General features: G+C 44.1%; 1 protein-coding gene across 1 annotated transcript; it reads left to right on the top strand.

The window, feature by feature from the left end:
* The first annotated feature begins 7,012 nt into the window (after positions 1-7,012).
* On the top strand, positions 7,013-16,799 carry ADPRH (ADP-ribosylarginine hydrolase). Its single transcript, XM_003261855.4, has 4 exons — positions 7,013-7,147; positions 9,001-9,334; positions 13,151-13,511; positions 14,333-16,799. Exons 2-4 carry the CDS (start codon positions 9,037-9,039, stop codon positions 14,745-14,747), a joined length of 1,074 nt encoding a protein of 357 aa, XP_003261903.1. The 5' UTR covers positions 7,013-7,147; positions 9,001-9,036; the 3' UTR covers positions 14,748-16,799.

The following is a 16,799-nucleotide window of genomic DNA, read 5'->3' as shown; positions in this document are numbered from 1 at the left end:
CAAGTGGCTGGGATTACAGTCACCTGCCACCATGCCCAGCTAATTTTTGTATTTTTAGTAAAGACAGGATTTCACCCTGTTGGCCAGGCTGGTCTTGAACTCCTGACCTCAAGTGATCCGCCCGCCTCGGCCTCCCAAAGTGCTGGGATTACGGGCGTGAACCACCATGCCAGACTGGCTGACACATTTTAGATACTGTATTAGTCAAGATTCTTCTGAGAAACAGAACCAATAGGATGGACACACACACACATTCAGAGAAAGAGAGTTTACTTCACTTTAAGGAATTGGCCTATACAATTGTGGAGGCTGGCAGGTTCGACAGGGTAGGCCAGCAGGCTAAAGACCCAGGAAAGAGTTGCAGCTCGGTCTAAAGGCAGTCTGGCAGAATTCTCTCTTCCTTGGGGGAGGCGAGTCTTTTTTCTATTAAAGGCCTTCAACTGATTGGAATGAGGCTCATCCACATTAGGGAGAGTAATCTTTACTCAAAGGCTACTGATTTAGATGTGAATCTCATCTTAAAAAATACCTGCACAGAAACATCTAGAACAATGTTTGACCAAATATCTGGGCACTGTGGCCTAGCCAGGCTGACAAAATTAGCCATCACAGATGCTCACTAAATCTTCTTGAATTGAATTGACAACACAGGATACGTGAGCAGCTACTTTTGGTTTCTTATTTCTCCTGTACTAGCTTTCTTCTGTTTTCTTCATTTTCCTTCATTTAAATTCATTTTAACAAATGTATATGGAGGTCCTATCCTGTAGTATGTTTTTTTCAAAACTTTTCTGCTATTTTGTGTCTGCTAGTAAGTCCAAGTGGCCCTGCCTATCAACCATTTCCTGTTAACGCCCTTTTCTTTCACTTTTTTTTAAGCTCTGATTATTTAACTAGGCAGTCATGTATGTATAATCACATTTTCAGCCGCACAAAGTGGCAAAGAGTGAATTCCTGTTTTTTGATTCTGCCTTCTGTTGAAGCAGTCTTAGCCACCATGTGGTAGGAGAGGAGCTGACCACCAGGGCCTTAAACTTTTTTGTATCAAACTGGAAGGGAGTTTATTCTAAAAGCATGACCTTATCTGAACATTCAGAATCAATTATGGTCATAATACTATTGCAAACGAGACAGACACGCTTATAATGTAAAAGTAAGTAGTTTTATTTAAAGGATATAAAATTGCATACACAAAATTATTCCATTTTTGTTGAAAAAACATGTACATAAAATAAAGACTGTAAATATATACAACCGAATCATGGACTGTGAACTGTGGATGGTTTCTATTTTGTCTATGTTTTCTAAAATTTCTTTATACACTTAATATACAAAAATGCTTATTGCAAACATTAGGTTTCCCTTTATCTCTCTTCCTAATCCCTGACAACTCTCCCATCCGCATCGTCAGAGATAACTGTAATCATTATTAAAAATTCAATATTTATGCTTCTAGCCATTTTACACCAATATACCTGCATTTGCACATGCACAAACACAGAGCTTGTTTCACGAATATAAACAAGGCCATATATATTCATCTTTTTAAATCTTTTTAATTTTTTGTTTGTTTGTTTGTTTTGAGATAGAGTCTTGCTCTGTTGCCCACGCTGGAGTGCAGTGGTGTGATCTTGGCTCACTGCAGCCTCCACCCCCAGGGTTCAAGCGATTCTCCTGCCTCAGCCTCCCGAGTAGCTGGGACTACAGGCCTGCACCACCATGCCCGGCTAATTTTTGTATTTTTAGTAGAGGCAGGGTTTTGCCATGTTGGCCAGGCTGGTCTTGAACTTCTGACCTCAAGTGATTCACCCACCTTGGTCTCCCAAAGTGCTGGGATTACAGAAGTGAGCCACCACGCCCAGCCTAAAATTTTGTTTTTTTCAGTTAAGCGTCTCTAAGCTTTTCCCATGTGAGCATGTCTGTGTCTATCTCATGGTTTTAAGCAGCTCCATAGTTTTTCCATAAATAGTTAGGTCACAATTTAGGGGAAGGAAATGAATACTCCCTTGTAGATGGATACTGAAGATATTTCCAGTTTTCTCCCTTTGGGAACATTTTGTGCAGAGCATCCAGAAACATTTATATTTGTGAATGTGTGTGGGTATTTCTTTTAGAACATTTTGACTACTATTATACATCACTTTTGTCATAAAAAGTTACCATACTTATCTTCAAACTCATCAAGTTGTATACATGAAATATGTACAGCTTTTTGTCTGCCAGTCATATCTCAATAAAGTGATTTAAGAAAACATATAAACACTTTTTTTGGTAATTTTAGAAATATGTTAGCAGCCGAAAAATGAGATCACTTGGGTGCCCTAGAAGAGCAGGGGCTGTCAGGGCCTAGCATATACTTACACAGCAGTTGTTCAATGTCTGAAGAATGTATAAAGATCATTCTTGTAAGTGACCAGTTTGTTAAGAACAGTGTCATTGTTCCGACCTCATAGATGAAGTGTCTGAAGTATCTTAAGATCAGGTCCAAGGCCAACAAGTTTATTTCTCAGCAAGAGCCTCAGCATAGCAATTGATTCTGCATTGGTGAATAAGGAAGATGCCTATGTTGTGTCTTCCTCAATAAAACTAAGAGCAAGGAACCAAGTATGCAACATATTTGTCTTTGCAGGACCTATACTAATGCCTATAGCACCTAGTAAGATGCCAAGTAACTATTTGTTCTTCTTGGCAGAACAACATTCACTGTTTCCTTTGCAGACAAACCCTGATTTTTGTAAAAGAACCTACCTCTACCTCTCAGGGAAGATGTGTCTATCCTTGATCTAGGGGAAACGTCATAATCCAACCTGCCTGCCAGGAATTGGTTTAGACTTCTGGAGGATCTTTGCAAATAGTTTCTTCATCTTGAAAGAAGAAACACTTTCTTTTTCCACTGGACACTGTCTATAACTGTAACTGCAATGTGTTATTATGCATACACATTATCTTGACTGCCTAGTTAAATAATCAGAGCTAAACAAAAATTTTCGAAGGAATTAACAGTAAATGGTTAATAGGCAAGGCCTCTTGGGCTCGCTAGCAGACACAAAATAGCAAAATGGTTTAAACAAAAACACACTGGAGGATAGGACCTCTATACACATTTGATAAAATGAATTAAAATGGGGAAAAATATGATCTTGTGCCAGTTAAAAACGTCAGTCTGGGGATAAAAATAACTGAAGATAGTAGGTCAGAAAGATAAGAAGAACAGGGCCTTTGATGATAGTATTGAGTTGCTAAATTAACCCTGGGACTTCTTACCTTTAGACATTTTGTTACATAAGATAATGTGTCATTATTATTTAAGCCTGGTGAGTATGTGGTGTTTTGGGGGTGGGGAAGAGTGATGGTTATTTGCCATTATTTGGAGCTGGAAACATGCTAACTGATAAATTATCCTTTTGGTTTACACGACAATGTCCTCGATGCCCAAAAACATTTTCCAATTTTGACAGAAGAGAAAGGATGTCAGTAGGTGTTAACTAATGTGAAAAGAAGGTAGAATGGCTCATGTGTGTGACGGAGATGAGAACTGGGAATACAGAGAAATATCTGACCTGGTAGTAATTTTTTCTTGCATGACTACTACATTGATAAGCACTGTGCTAAAATTTTTCAATTAATTATTTCATGCACTCTTCAAACCAACCTTATGAAATATGTACTATTATTTTTCCTACTTTATAAAAGAAGCTTAGCAAGATGAAGTGACTTGTCTAAAGTCACTTACTCAAGCTAGTGTTTTTTGTTTGTTTTGTTTTGTTTTGTTTTCAGATGAAGTCTCACTCTTTCGCCCAGGTTGGAGTGCAGTGGCACGATCTTGGCTCACTGCAACCTCCGCCTCCTGGGTTCAAGCAATTCTCCTGCCTCAGCCTCCCAAATAGCTGGGATTACAGGCACCCACTACCATGCCTGGCTAATTTTTTATTTTTAGTAGAGACAGGGTTTCACCATGTTGGTCAGGCTGGTCTCAAACTCCTGACCTCATGATCCACCCCCCTTGGCTTCCCAAAGTGCTGGGATTACAGGCGTGAGCCACCGTGCCCGGCCCCCAAGTGTTGTTACAAGGGTTTGAAACCAGATAGCATGGATGTGTCAGGAGTCTATGCTAATGGTCACAAAGTTCATAGGCACTATAAAGTTAAAAGCAAACTAATTGCTAACAACCCCAGTTTTTCTGTTTTGTTTTTGTTTGTTTGTTTGTTTGTGTTTTGAGACAGGGTCTTGCTCTGTCATCCAGGCTGGAGTGCAGTGGCACAATCTCAGCTCACTGCAACCTCTGCCTCCTGGGCTCAAGCAATCCTCCCACCTCAGCCTCCTGAGTAGCTCAGACCACAGGCGCATGCCTGGATACTTTTTGTATTTTTGTAGAGAACAGGTTTCACCATGTTGCCCAGGCTAGTCTCGAACTCCTGCTCTCAAGCAATCTGAACCCCTCGGCCTCCCAAAGTACTGGAATTACAGGCATGAGCCACTGTGCCCAGCCCCAGTTATTCTTTACATTTAAGCCAAAAACAAAAACAAAAAATCACCCTTTCCCATGGATTCTCACAGAAAGATCACTATATAATATGAACAATATCCTCAGCAGACATCTTAAGCTGAAACTGTGTTGAGTTTTATCAGGATGCTTATTATTAAAAATGTCTCTTACTACAGAACTTGCTTTGACTGTATCCTCAGAGGCTGAAAATCTTTGATAGTTGAAAGAACGAAGGATGTGCCATCCCCAAATATGCCATATAATCTATTGATTACTTTGAGTTGAAAACATTAAAGAAATTATAGTTTCAGAAAGGGTAAAACTGAGGGCTGACCTGATTAGGCCTGACACTTAATTTGCCTTGCTTGCTTTTAGTCACTTGCTTCTAGTCGATTTTAAAACCTACATAGCTAAAAGTCATGTAGCTAGACAATACGTAACTAAATTCCACTTGCCTCCTTATAGATAACTTCTTTGATAGGACACCATGGAAATTATTGCTTAAGTTATTTTTCAGGAACTTAGAGTCAGTTCTTGTCCAGTTCAAGCCAACAGCCCTTCATCTAGGCCTGCGTGAGTGTCCAATGGGTGACCTTTTGACATCAGAAGGCCCAAAGCTCCACCCTCAGATCATGCTAACGTCACGATTTTGTGAACATGTGTTCTATGAACAGCCATGAAGCTTGACTATGCTTGCTCAGATTACCGATTGCCTCACTTTTCCTTACCTCATCTTTCTCTGAACCTTGGACCACCTTCCTCCCCTATCCCATAAGCACTCCTAAAATTCCATCTTTGCAAAGGCAGATTTGAGGCCTGTCCTCCAGTCTCCTGTCTTGGCTGCCTTGTGAATACACCCTTTCTCTACTGCAAAACTTGTGCACCTCAGTGATTGGCATACTGTGTGAAAGGCAAATGAGCCTGGTTCCCTGACAGGAGCTGAACTGTCTCTTCCTGCATGCAGCCAGCAATAAAGATTCCTCTAGGAGAGGTATGTTCTCCATGCCAGAGTGTGAAAATAGCCCTTATCACCAGAGATTTGGAACTGGAGGTGGCATTTGGACTGGAATAAATATTCTTGCAAAGCAACCATTATCTTCCACCTGTTTTACACCCCATCCCCCATATATCTCCTAGGGGCTCCCCTAGAAATTTTTACCACCCTAGCCGGATTTTCTTTGTCCTGTCGTTTCTTCTTAAATTTATCACTCTTTTTCTAAAAAGTATAAAAGCATCTTGCTTTGGACACTTTCTTCAGGATTCAGTCTCTTAACATCCCCATGTACATGTAAAATTAATAAAATTTGTATACTTTTCTCTTGTTAATCTGCCTAGTGTCAATTTGGCTTCTAGATGCAGCTGATTAGCCCATTAAGAGCTAAAGGGTGTTGGGGGTTGGAGGATCTCTGCCTCCCTTACTGGTGAACTTGATTTTTGTAGACACTCAAAAGTCACTTAGGCTAGAGTTGGAGATGGAGATGGGTATTCACGGGGAAGGCCACAAGAGAATGTTTTAAAGTGATGGAAATATTTCATATCTTGATTATGGTGTAAGGACATTTCATTATATATAAATTATATATCAATTTTTTAAAAAGCTGTCAGACCAAGGCTAATCATTACAGCAAGAAAATAGGCATAGCAAATTTAAAACTTTGGAGAAATATATAGAATACTTGCATATGGTGATTCTGATTTGCTTTAAAAGTGACATGATTAATGTATTTAGACAAAAATACTCTTCGTTTTTCTTTGCTTATATTTACGATCAGGATAAAAGAATTCTACGCTGCTGCCAAATAAATGACTAGTTAAAATTAACTAACTGAATCCTTAACAACCATTCTAAGAGGCAGATATTATTATTATTATTATTATTATTTTTTTTTTGAGACGGAGTCTTGCTGTGTCCCCCAGGCTGGAGTGCAGTGGCGCGATCTCGGCTCACTGCAAGCTCCGCCTCCCGGGTTCACGCCATTCTCCTGCCTCAGCCTCTCCGAGTAGCTGGGACTACAGGCGCCCGCCAACGCGCCCGGCTAATATTTTGTATTTTTAGTAGAAACGGGGTTTCACCATGTTAGCCAAGATGGTCTCGATCTCCTGACCTCGTGACCCGCCCGTCTCGGCCTCCCAAAGTGCTGGAATTACAGGCGTGAGCCACCGCGCCCGGCCAGAGGCAGATATTATTATCCCACTTTATGCGTGAGGGCCCAGAACCCTGGCAAGGGCGGCGGACTCAGTGCGCTCTTCCAAGCATCTGGGCACACCCGGTCCACTACAGTCTTACAAAGTCGGACGAGAGCACGGGCGAAGGCGTCAGCCGGGGCCACACGGAAGCCACTGACCACAGCCAGGCGAGAGCCGGCTTTCCGGTGTCGCCACATTCCGGGCACCAGGCTCCGGGCTCTTCAGAGCATTTGGGGCGGGCGACGGAGGTCCTGTCCATTGTCGCTTGGGTGCAGAAGGGCGCGGAGGTGCCGGGAAGCCGCCTTGGAGGCTCCAAGATTCGCTCAAACTCAGCGCCGCCGCCCTGCTGACCCGGGGACCCGGCTCCGCCCCAGCCCGCGCCCTCGCCCACCGGCAGCAGCCAGGCCTCTTTCCCGGCCCCGGGAGCCCGCGCCGCGCCCTTCGCTCGCGCGTTCCAGTCCAGGCTACGAGCAGGTACCGCGACCCTGGCCTTCGGCCCCGCGCTCCCCTCCCCGGCCTCTGGCGCGCTCCGAGTGTGGCGGGGCCGTGCGGATTCCCAGTCTTGCAAATCGTGGGAGCGTGTCAACTTCCCCGTTTCTTTCCAAAGCCGGGCATGGCCCGGAAGCAGCTGATCAGATCTTAGTTCTGAATGTATAGTTCGGGTACGAGAACGTGACCCGTGAAAGTTCAGAGGAGTTAAGTAATTACAGCGTTCTGAAAGCGAACGTTAAAGGGAATTTACAACCGATAAAAGATGCCGGTCTTCTTCCCCCATCCCAGCTTGCAACTCACAGAAACACACATCAGGGAGGAGCCAGAAGGAATTACGGAAAGGACAATGAGGACATTGAGAGAGAGGGTATGGGGGGTTAAATTTAGTCCTCAGAGGCCAAGAAGCGGAGCTAGTGTCTGAAAATCACAGGGCGGGACGGAACTTCCGGGAGCCTAGACCTCCCCACTTCCCCCTCCAATTTACAGATGGGCAAACCGCGGTCCCGGGTGTCTGTTCTTCCACAGTTCTGCCTCGGCAGAGCCAGGTCTAGTAGCCCAGAACCTCAGTGCCTAGGCTTCACTGTAAATAATAAACTATGTAAATAACATTTACAGATATCCTTTGTGAGCTCAGAAACTCAGCATTCCCAGTAACTGGGTACTGGAACGCATCTATCTTCGCCGTTTACTCCTTCTCCAGGGGGCTCTCCAGCCTGCATTCCATGGCCAACAGCAGTGCAGCTGCAGAGGCACTTCTGGAAGCCCCGTGACTTGAACTAGACCTTGAGTAAATAGCGTTTAGATAAGTGGAGAGGAGGGAAAAGTTTCACCTCTCGGCTCACTGCAACCTCCGCCTCCCGGGTTCAAGCGATTCTCCTGCCTCAGCCTCCCGAGTAGCTGGGACTACAGGCATGCATCACCATATCCGGCTAATTTTTGTATTTTTAGTAGAGATGGGGTTTCACCCTGTTGGCCAGGCTGGTCTCGATCTCCTGACCTCAGATGATCCACCCACCTCAGCCTCCCAAAGTGCTGGGATTCCAGGTGTGAGCCACCGCGACCAGCCAACTTTATGAAATTTAATTTATTTATTCCTAACAACAAATCCAGGAGGTTGTTACTTTTTAAAATCAGTGCCATTTTATAAATGTGGAGGCTCAGGCACCAAGAGGTTGCCCAAGGTAAGAAGATCTGGGCTGAGGCTGAGTGGTGTGATACCAAGCAGCCTGGCTTGGCTGGAATCAGAAGATTTGGGTTCCAGTACTTCCACTCCTCTTGTTTTGTGAATTTAGCTTATCTGAGCCTTCATTTTCGTATCTGTGAAATGCATACTGTAATCCCTCCCTACTAGTGAGACAATGAATGTGCAGGTGCTTTGTGAACTACGAATTGTGACACTAATTGGAAGTGTTAAGCCTTGCACTTCTAAGGCCAAATCCCAGCTAAGAAGAGAAGATGATGAGCTGGGTTTGACTTGCAGAATTTAGTGGGCTTACTACTCACCAAGAGGCAAGAGATACAGTTGTAGTTATGATGATAGACTTCGGAGTCAGATGGACCTAGGTTGGGATCCCAGCCCTGCCACTTATTAGCTCTGTGACCTGAGACAAGTCACTGAACATTTCTGAAACTGCATTATCTCCATGATCCTCCATTTGCTCATACATAAAATGGGCTTTACATTCCTCATAGAGCAGTGATGAGGATTACATGAGATGCCACTGATACAATGCCTGCAAGTAGTGAGTGCTCAATAAAACATAGCTGGAGTCGTTGTTTTTTCTGATTCTTCTTGCTCCTCATCCTATTTCCTTTGTCTTAATTTCCCCACAAAGACACCCTCTGCAGAGCCCAGCAAGTGTGAGGGACTGATGGAGAAGTATGTGGCTGCTATGGTGCTGAGTGCAGCTGGAGATGCCCTGGGGTACTACAATGGGAAGTGGGAGTTCCTCCAGGATGGGGAGAAGATACACCGGCAGTTGGCCCAGCTGGGTGGCTTGGATGCCCTAGACGTGGGAAGGTGGAGAGTTAGTGACGACACAGTGATGCACTTGGCCACAGCAGAAGCTCTTGTGGAAGCTGGGAAAGCCCCTAAGTTGACTCGACTGTATTACCTCCTTGCTAAGCATTACCAAGACTGCATGGAAGACATGGATGGGCGGGCACCAGGTGAGCACAGCCGGTGGGAGGTGCAAGGAGGGCAAAGAATAAAACAGCCTTGAGGAAATCATTAAGAATGTTGATGGAGATTTAAATAACTGAGACAATAGTGTTTGTAAATGTGATAAAAATAGAAATAACAGCCGTGGTGATGGCTCATACCTGTAATTCCAGCTCTTTGGGAGGCCAAGGTGAGAGAATCACTTAAGCCCAGGAGTTCAAGACAAGCCTGAGCAATATACTGAGACCCTGACTCTAGAATGGGGTAGCCAATCCCTGTTCTAGAGACAGGTACTTCTCCGTGGCCTGTTAGGAACTGGGGCACATAGCAGGAAGTGAGCGATGGACGAAGGAGCGTCATCACCTGAGCTCTGCCTCCATCAGATCAGTGGTGCATTAGTTTCTCATAGAAGCCTGAACCCTGTTGGGAACTGCACATGTGAGGGATCTAGACTGTGGGCTTCTCATAAGAATCGAATGTCTGATGATCTGTGGTGGAACAGTTTCGTCCCAAAACCTCCCCCAACCAACCCTGTCCATGGAAAAATTATCTTCTGTAAAGCCGGTCGCCGGTGCCAAAAAGGTTGGGGACTACCACTCCAAAAAATTTTTAAAACATTAGCCAGGTGTTGTGGCACATACCTGTAGTCCCAGCTACTTGGGAGGCTGAGGTAGGAGGATCGCTTGAGCCAGGGAGATTGAGGCTGCAGTGAGCTAGGATCGCACCACTGCATTCCAGCCTGAGTGACAGAGCAAGACCCTGACTCTAAAAAATAAAGAAATAAATAGAAAGAACCTAAATCTCTCATAATTAATTAAGCTGACACATTTGTAACCATTTAAAATTATTCAGGGTGACTGTACTCAATAACAATGTATTGTATATTTCAAAATAACCAAGAGAGTAAATTTCAAATGTCTCACCACAAAAAAATAAGTGAGGCAGTAGATATGCGAATTAGCTTGATCATCCCACATTGTTTACATATATCAAATCATTGCATTATACCAAATAAATGTATATAATTATGATTTGTCAATTAAAATATTAATAAAAATTTAAAATTTGCAAATAATATTTACTAATATTGAAAAGTATTATTATACACTAATAGGTTATAAAATAATATGTATGTTATGAACCTACTGTCCTTTAAAAAATAGATCTGTGGGGCCGAGTGTTGTGGCTTACACCTGTAATCCCTACACTTTGAAAGGCCAAGGCAAAAGGATTGCTTGAGTCCAGAAGTTTGAGACTAGCCTGGGCAACATGGCAAAAGCCTGTCTTCTAAAAAAATTTTTTTGGGTGGCCAGTTAAAAAAAATTTTTTTTTTTTTTTTTTTTTTTTTGGGATGGAGTCTCACTCTGTTGCCCAGGCTGGAGTGCAGTGGCACGATCTCAGCTCACTGCAACCTCTGCCTCCCAGGTTCAAGTGATTCTCCTGCCCCAGCCTCCCAAGTAGCTGGGATTACAGCCATGTACCACCATGCCCGGCTAATTTTTGTATTTTTAGTAGAGATGGGGTTTCACCATGTTGGCCAGGCTGGTCTCAAACTCTTGACCTCAGTTGATCCACCTGCCTCAGCCTCCCAAAGTGCTAGGATTACAGGCATAAGCCACCAGGTCCGGCCAAAAAAAAAATTTTTTTTTTAAATAGATATGTATTTCTGTGTTGAGAAAGGTCTTGAATACCATGTACAAAGATGTTACTAATTATATTTGGGTGATGGGAGTATTTATAGTTTTTTATTTTTACTTATTTGTATTTCTAAGTTTTCTGTGATGAATAAGTAAAAAGAAAAATGTATATTTTTTATTTTTAAAGAAAAATGCAGCTGGGCACGGTGGCTCATGCATGTAATCCAAGCACTTTGGGAGGCCAAGGCGGGCAGATCATCTGAGGTTAGGAGTTTGAGACTAGCCTGACCAACATGGTGAAATCCCGTCTCTACTAAAAATAAAAAAATTAGCTGGGCATGATGGTGCACGCCTGTGATCCCAGCTACCCAGGAGGCTGAGGCACAAGAATCACTTGAACCCTGGAGGCGGAGGTTGCAGTGAGCCAAGATCTCGCCATTGGACTCCAGCCTGGGCGACAGAGTGAGACCCCATCTCAAGAAAAAAAAAATGCAAAGGGTTTTGTAGAGACTTCTGGCCACAGGTTTGCTCACAAGTGGTTCTTGCCCACTTTGGCAACTTGTTAGAGCCACTTGGGCCACCAGGTGATTTTCTCTGGCCCATCTGACCTACCTCTCCTATTTGAGGCTGCTAGGGCTGCCATAACAAAATGGCGTAGACTGAGTGGCTGAAACAATGGAAATTTATCTCTCACAGCTCTGGAAACTGGAAATCCAAGTCAAGGTATTGACAGGTTTGGTTTCTTCTGAGGCCTCTCTCCTTGGCTTGCAGACAGCCACCGCCTCGCTGTGTCCTCACATGGTCTTTCCTCTGTGTGCATGCATCCCTGGAGTTTCTGTGTGTTCACATTCCTCTTCATATAAGGACACCAGGCAGATTAGATTAGGGCCTATCCTAAAGGCCACATTTTAGCTTAACCACCTCTTTAAAGGCCCTATCTCCAAATCGAGGTACTTAGAGCTACAGCATTTGAATTGGGGGGATTCAGTTCAGCACGTAACACCTCCTGATGAAAGCTCCCCATTACCATACCAAGGGGCACTCCAAGGATTGGCTTTAGATGCCAATCTCTGTTCATTCTTTCTCGGCATCTGATAGCTCATCAGTTTAGCAAGTGGAAACCTTTTTTTGTCCACCTGTGCTGTCCATGAACATTGTTGTGAAAACACTGACCAGTAAAGGAACAGCAGTGCCACACTCCATCGTATGTTGCTGCCATCGCTTGGCTCGCATGCGTATTCACAGGTCCCCAGTAGGACAGGTCAGGGGGACGAGCCTGCTTACAACACTGTCACGAGGGGATAGCCGAGGCCCAGAGGTTCAGTGACTCACCAAAGACACATTGTTTCCCTGAATCCACTGCTCCTCATCTGAGCCCAGGGCTTCACTCTAGAATTTTTGGCCTCTTTCTCTCTTTTTGATGTTCAGGAACTCCAATTGTGAGGTTTCTGTTTTTTGTTTTTTGGTTTTTTGTTTTGAGACGGAGTCTCGCTCTGTCACCCAGGCCAGGGTGCAGTGGCGCAATCTTGACTCACTGCCACCTCTGCCTCCCTGGTTCAAACGATTCTCCTTTCTCAGCCTTCCAAATAGCTGGGACTACAGGCACCTGTCACCACGCCCGGCTAATTTTTTGTATTTTTAGTAGAGACGGAGTTTCACCGTGTTAGTCAGGATGGTCTCGATCTCCTGACCTCATGATCTGCCTGCCTCCACTTCCCAAAGTGCTGGGATTACAGGCATGAGCCACTGCACCCGGCCTAATTGTAAGGTTCTTATTGGACTTCATAAGGGATTGGGCTTTGGAGTCTGATGGATTTTACCCAGCCACTAACTAGCTGATTATGTGATTTTGAGGAAGTTTCTTAGGCTCTGGGCTTAAAAGGCTTATTTTAAAAAGACAATAATATACTTCTTAAATTTGTTGTGATGTCTCAGTAATGACTGGTAAAGATTCAGAGTGTCCCTATATGAGTCTGCTGCCTTTATTAGCATTATCTTGCCAAGGGTTATACATAAAGAAAGGCACATTGTTGGGTGGGGTTTGGAGTTTTGGGGCATGCATCATCATATTTTTTTGGCCCTCCCTTTCCATCAAAAATACTTGGAGATAGAGTTTAGTTATTTATTCCTGCTGGGGCCTTTGCTTTGGTTATGCTAACCCCCATCCCTTATCCGACTCTTCCCCAGGTAACGCCTCAGTGCACAACGCCATGCAGCTGAAGCCCGGCAAGCCCAATGGCTGGAGGATTCCCTTCAACAGCCATGAGGGCGGCTGTGGGGCCGCCATGCGGGCCATGTGCATCGGTCTCAGGTTCCCACACCATAGCCAGCTGGACACACTGATCCAAGTGAGCATCGAGAGCGGTCGGATGACCCACCACCACCCAACAGGCTACCTGGGGGCCCTTGCGTCTGCTCTTTTTACAGCCTATGCTGTGAATGCCAGACCACCCTTGCAGTGGGGAAAAGGACTGATGGAGCTGCTACCAGAAGCTAAAAAGTACGTTGTCCAATCAGGCTACTTTGTAGAGGAAAATCTTCAACACTGGTGAGTCTGTAGGTGCATGCCTTGCTCAAACATGGTTGAATCTATGTGTGTACCTCCACCTGCACATATATGTCTTGTATTCAGAGATCACAGCAACCCTCATGGTTTTCACCGCCCAGCCCCCCTTTCTACCCATCTGCTAAGGATTTCAAGTTCCCTTCCAGTAATGATTGTACAAAGTAGCCAAGTGGATACCTCGATGAATAGGGCAGCTGTGGTGTTTCCCTCTTACACAGGGATCCTGTCATTTTTGTGGCTATCCTATTCTGCCATGAATTTTCATGCCTATTTCCTACTTTCCTAGAATTTGCTTTTTCAGTGTTGTCTTGGTACACAAATAATGTTTTGAAATCCTTGGTTAAAATGCCAGAGATAGGTTTTTCCAATAGCTAACTAATAAGTGGTAAGGCTACATCTTCCCCTTCTTGTGAGTTCACTTCACGTTATCTTTCTTAGTATAAAAAGAGGCTTTCTGCTGAAGTCACCCACAGTTGTGATGTCTTGAAGTTCCCCTTTAAAAGGTCATTACTCTCCACCCTCTCAGGAAAAACAAACCTGTATTTCTTACCCTTTAACTTGATATGTATCTCTTTATTTAGCAACAGGATCAATGCCTTATTTATGTAGATCCTTATGAAAAATGTATTGAATGCATGGTACTTATATAGAAATAATTTTGACGTTTAAAGAGTTTATGGTATTACTGCAAGAAGCCGAAGTTATGTTGGATGTTTCTCTGTTCACACATCCATCTGGTGCTTTTTGTTTTGACTTTTCACTTTATTTTTTTCAATTGACTCTAGATTTTTTCCTTTCTACAGGTCTTACTTCCAAACCAAATGGGAAAATTACCTAAAACTTAGAGGGATTTTGGATGGAGAATCAGCCCCTACCTTCCCTGAGCCTTTCGGTGTGAAGGAGAGGGATCAGTTCTACACCTCCCTGAGCTACTCTGGCTGGGGTGGCAGCAGTGGGCACGATGCCCCCATGATTGCCTACGATGCTGTTCTTGCTGCAGGAGACTCCTGGAAGGAGCTTGCCCACCGAGCCTTTTTCCATGGTGGAGACAGTGATTCTACAGCTGCCATTGCTGGCTGCTGGTGGGGAGTTATGTATGGTTTTAAAGGAGTGAGTCCCTCCAACTATGAGAAACTAGAATACAGAAACCGGCTGGAAGAGACAGCTAGGGCTTTATATTCTCTCGGGTCAAAAGAAGACACTGTAATTTCTCTTTAGGGAGATGTGATGTTCACTTCTGATGGATTCTTCTTTTTTGTATTTCCTTTTCTGCTATTTCTTTTCACTTTTTCCGAAGTCAAGAGTCTTAACCTTGTACTCAGGGAATTTTGAGGTAACAAGTCCCTTGGGCACCTTAAGCTCAGTTTTTTTCAGGCTCATCTCTTTTCTTACACTGAAGAGTCTTTTAGCTCAATTGATAGGGTCAGTGTCTCGCAAGCAAAAAATCTCATGACCTCATATCTGAGTCTTCATTTTCATCATCTACTTGTTCTAAAAGTTTTTTCTGTTTGTCTCAAGTTGGGTTCCCACAAAGTGGACTTTGAATGCAAGCAGTTTATATGGGAGATGATTCCAGGAAATACCGATATGAGAATGGGGAAATGAAACCAGGAAGGGAAGGGAGCTAGTACGGGGTATGTTAATGAGCATGTTTCCACTGTGGGCAGCTGGCACTCTGCCATCTGAGTCCTCTGCCTAAAGCATTCCTCAGAACTGTCCCATTTGAAGGGCAAGCAAACCTGGGGTATTTATCCACTGACTTCCATCTGACACTGGTGGAGGACCACTGCCAGGGATGCTAACTCCCTGGTACTTCTTGGCTTGCCCTTTTTACAAACCAAACCTGAGTGTCTTCAGGTAAAAACTCGGATATACTTGCAGGGGCAAGCTGTAAAGGGCATGGGAACTGTGAGGGATATATGTGGGGTCCTAACAATATCTGCTAGGCTGGTCTACCTCCTAAATATACTCTGAATCTATCACCTCTGTTACCTTCTTGCACTGAGGATTTTTCAGCTGGATTTCTGCAATCCAAGCTACTCAAGTCTGGGAGATGCTGCTCTGAGCTGCTCTCAGTACTCTCCTCATCATGGCAGTTAACACATTACCAATTTTGTTATTGTCTATTTGCTTGTTTGCATTATTTCTAGAAAGAAGCTAGCACAGTACTTGGGCAGCCAGTAGGCATTAATCAGTATCTATTGAGTGTTATGAACTAGCCTCCTAGCTCGTGCTTCCCTCATTACCCTCCAGAGTTATATTTACGAATAACAAACTGACCATGCTAAACTAATCATGGTCTAATCATGTTCCAATGAATACATCACCCTTTCTTCATTTCTTGATGCTCTTCCCAATCCTTGTCTACCTGATAATAAATTCTTACTTGTCCTTCAAGACCCAACTCAGATAGATAGAGCTTCCTGGGTGAAACCTGCTTTGATTGTTCAGGCACTTGGCCACCTTCTCCTCACTCCTCCCACAGCCTTCTGTCCTGGCCTTGTCATCACATCATTCCTGTTGTGTGGTGCTGTGTGTCTTCTGAGTCAATCCTAGGCACATGCTGCCCAGAAGATGTCCACCTGGGAAATGAGATGCCATCGTCACATTCATTTGGTCACCCTCAGTCCAGCCAGTGGGCTTGCTCTCATTTGGCCTGTTCTCAGGGGTGGGAAGGAAGAGCGTCCCTTCCTTCTCCTTTTGAGAAAACCACGGAACTATGACTCTCATGACTTTTCCTTTGTGAAATCCCTGGGTTTCAGCTGGGAGCGGTGGGGAAATGAGGTCTCATGATAGCAGTCCTGCCACCTTCTAGTTCATCCCATAGGAATGTTTTTCCAAGTCCTTCCAGTCTTTTTAGAATGTAGTGGAGGAGGGTTGTGTGTGCCGCAGGGGGTGGGGGTGGGGGTAGGGGATGAAGGGAGGATCTTAGCATTTGTTGTTTTCTAGTGCAAGGCTTTAGCCACAATTGTAAACAACGGGAAAAAGCTCTTTAGAGATCCTATTAGATTTGCTTTGTCGATTGTCACTCTTCATCACAGGCACATTTCAAAAAGAGGTTAGACTTTCAGACTTCTTTTTTCTCAAACCTCAGAACTTCCACCCCAAACTTCGCTCTCAGCTGGTGACTTTGCTTCCTTATGTGTGTGTGTGTGTCAGAGAAAGAGAGAGAGAGAGAGAGAGAAGGGAGGATGAGAACGAATGGGGGGAAGAGATAAACTTTATGCATAACATTAGGGTAAATCAATAAAGATGGTCTGACACATTGTA

Source organism: Nomascus leucogenys, chromosome 21 (genome assembly GCF_006542625.1).
Source record: "Nomascus leucogenys isolate Asia chromosome 21, Asia_NLE_v1, whole genome shotgun sequence".
Classification (NCBI taxonomy): Eukaryota; Metazoa; Chordata; class Mammalia; order Primates; family Hylobatidae; genus Nomascus; species Nomascus leucogenys.
The sequence above is the reverse complement of the archived record's forward strand: the minus strand, read 5'-3'. Positions and strand labels throughout refer to the sequence as shown.

What these genes read in the sequence shown, in the direction of transcription:
- ADPRH (XM_003261855.4), top strand. Translation starts at nt 9,037, where the DNA reads ATGGAGAAGTATGTGGCTGCTATGGTGCTGAGTGCAGCTGGAGATGCC. An exon ending in CATGGATGGGCGGGCACCAG is followed by an intron (nt 9,335 to 13,150) that starts GTGAGCACAGCC and finishes ACTCTTCCCCAG; the next exon opens with GTAACGCCTCAGTGCACAAC. An exon ending in GAGGAAAATCTTCAACACTG is followed by an intron (nt 13,512 to 14,332) that starts GTGAGTCTGTAG and finishes TCCTTTCTACAG; the next exon opens with GTCTTACTTCCAAACCAAAT.